This window comes from Palaemon carinicauda, chromosome 3, assembly GCF_036898095.1.
Source record: "Palaemon carinicauda isolate YSFRI2023 chromosome 3, ASM3689809v2, whole genome shotgun sequence".
In the NCBI taxonomy this organism is placed as follows: domain Eukaryota; kingdom Metazoa; phylum Arthropoda; class Malacostraca; order Decapoda; family Palaemonidae; genus Palaemon; species Palaemon carinicauda.
In genome coordinates this window covers 134186810-134189309 of record NC_090727.1, presented here as the reverse complement: position 1 = coordinate 134189309, position 2500 = coordinate 134186810, and the positions used below count along the sequence as shown (strand labels likewise).

The window sequence follows — 2500 nt, the reverse complement described above, 5'->3', positions numbered from 1 at the left end:
GGCTACAATCCGTTTCTCTCTTCTCCCCATCCCAGAATCGTATCCCTCTCTTCACAAAACGGAAATCTTCTCCATTCGTGTTATCTCCGTGCTCTACCTTCCAGTTCTTCCTTCCTTTGTCAAAAGTCATGATTTTGGAAGGATTTTTCTCGAACTTCACTTGCGTACTTTATTAGCTAACATCTTGTTTCCCTTGATGTATTTTTCTGTAAATTCATCACTGTGGTAGTCCTCTATTTTCCTCATTGTATCCTCTGTCAACCAGTTAGGCCTGTTCTCTTTATTTCTCCTCTGTTTCTCTTCTTTTTTCCTCGTTATTTTGCCCTCTACGCCACCCGCTCTTCCCTTTTTATCCACTTGCATCTTTTTATCATCAGATGATTGACCCCAAAGTGTATTTTTCCTCTCTGTATCATGGCTGTTCACGAAACTCTCCCTGTAAAATTGTCCAGTAACATCCCTAACTATCCACTTATCTTCATTAACAACTAATTTACCACTTCTAGAGCTACCCCATCTAATCCCTTCTGAATCATGCCAGGCTTTGATAAAGCTATGAGTTCCAGTGTCATGGAAACCATTTTCTCCTTGGAAACTTCTATTGTCATATGAGGTTTCCTCGGAAGTGAGACTTCCGTTATCGCGCTGGCTGATAAAAGCGGATTGTTTTCGTCTCTGATGTAAACCATTTTCCATTGGCCCACTCTGAGAGTCAAGACTATTATGTTGTCTTGAGATTTGAGTTGTATTGCCCTTGATTTGAGCTTGATGATCAACTCCATCACGTTTCATGTCAACCGGTGTCTTTGAAGTATTCATTCTCCCTATGTCAGTGATTGCTATGGGCTTGAAATCTCGCCCTCGAGTATTTTGATAGTGATGGTTTTCGTAAGATTTTTTTCTATATCTACTGTCTGCTACAGCACTCGTCATTTGTAAGTCTGCTGAAAAACTTCTAAGGTTCACTCCCAATGACTGAGAGCTATGGCGAAGATTATGTCCAGTCTGTCTCAGAGCTGGTCTATTCAAAGCTTTGGCACCACTCCCATCCTGATGTACCCTGGCTGCTTGGCCATATCCCCTAGGCCTCACACCACCTACGTGATCTAAAGAGGCATACGGTGTCCACTCGTCCAGAATCTTTTCCATACGAGTTAGCTCTTCTATATCACCCACACTTCTCCCCCGCTGGCGATTAAGGGCAATCCCTCGACCGCTTTCTCCAGGAGTGAAGCTGAACCCATCTTGAGAAACTGGAACCCTAGGCATTATTGCCCTGTCAGCTTTCAAGAGCTTCTGGGAGCTCATTTCGCTGATACTGTGCTTAGTTGTCTCTTCAACAACATGCTTTTGCATCTGCTGCTGTTGATGATGATGATGATGCTGTTCCTGCTGCTGATGCTGCAGAGAGTTCTGGGACGCAATATCTTTGCGCCGGTTGTCGTACGTTTCTCGTTTCTTGGTGGTGGTGGTGATACTAGCGTTGTGGGTCAGGGTAGGAGTGGTGGCGTGGCGCTAGTCCCTTGACGATCGGATAGCTCGACAGAGAGAAGCTGCTGCCACAAGCCCAGCTATTTCTATGACACCCACTCCAACGCCAACGCCCGTGATCAGACCACTCTGTGCCCGGACCCATCCGGCGACGCGATCCACACAACCCTGCGAAAAATAGAATTAGAATAATATTTTCAACAGTTGGAAGTTTAGCCAATGATACTAGAATACAGTAAGCTTCAAGTATTGGACAGTACATCGTTTTTTTTTTTTTTTCTATTACATAATATTCTTACATATAATTGTTATCTCCTCAAGAAATTTCAGATTCAATTATGCTTTGGAGCATTATTAAGTATTTCTAAAATGATTAATTCAGGGTAAGTAATTAAATATTCCAAGCAGAAAAAAACTTTGGTGTACTGTAATTTTTCTTGTACACTCATTACCATTAATTTTTCTTAAAACTTATTCGACTTGAACAAAAATACTTATAATTAATGACGCGGATAACTTGCTTCATCCATTTCATTTCCTTCAGTATCATTTTTATTTCTACTTTGAATTAATTTTTAATACTCCTTGATATGATAGATACACCCTTACAGAAATACATACAGATATTCACATATATACTTTGTACTTTGATAATTTGTTAAGGGCATACATGAGCGGACTTGGTACTTTTACCTGGTGTCTTTTGTTATATTCATACATACATACATACAACAAATGTAGCCATTTCTAGTGCACTGCAGGACAAAAGCCTCAGACATGACACTTCATCTTTGGGATTTGGCCAGTTTACATCCCCGCAATGACCATGGTGGGGGATTTTCGTCTGATTGTTCATAGCAAACCAACCTAGTTTAGATGTCCCTGACTAGTATAACTTTGCTGATTATGGCGATACGTAAACCCTTTCACTGCGTTAAGGTATCCCCGCTCGGAATGATACACGCATATATACATGAAAATATTTCCTTCAAGATTCAAGACCACATAC

General features: G+C 41.1%; 1 protein-coding gene and 1 pseudogene across 1 annotated transcript in view; both read right to left on the bottom strand.

Annotated features, from left to right (window-relative positions):
* Positions 1 to 1356, bottom strand: part of LOC137638550 (uncharacterized) — a 2512-nt pseudogene extending 1156 nt beyond the window's left edge.
* Positions 1357 to 1368: 12 nt separating this feature from the next.
* Positions 1369 to 2500, bottom strand: part of LOC137638552 (CD151 antigen-like) — a 90010-nt gene continuing 88878 nt past the window's right edge. Inside the window, exon 5 of the mRNA XM_068370699.1 lies at positions 1369 to 1659. Coding sequence (XP_068226800.1) covers positions 1516 to 1659 — 144 coding nt within the window. The 3' untranslated portion in view covers positions 1369 to 1515. The remainder of the gene's footprint in view (positions 1660 to 2500) is intronic.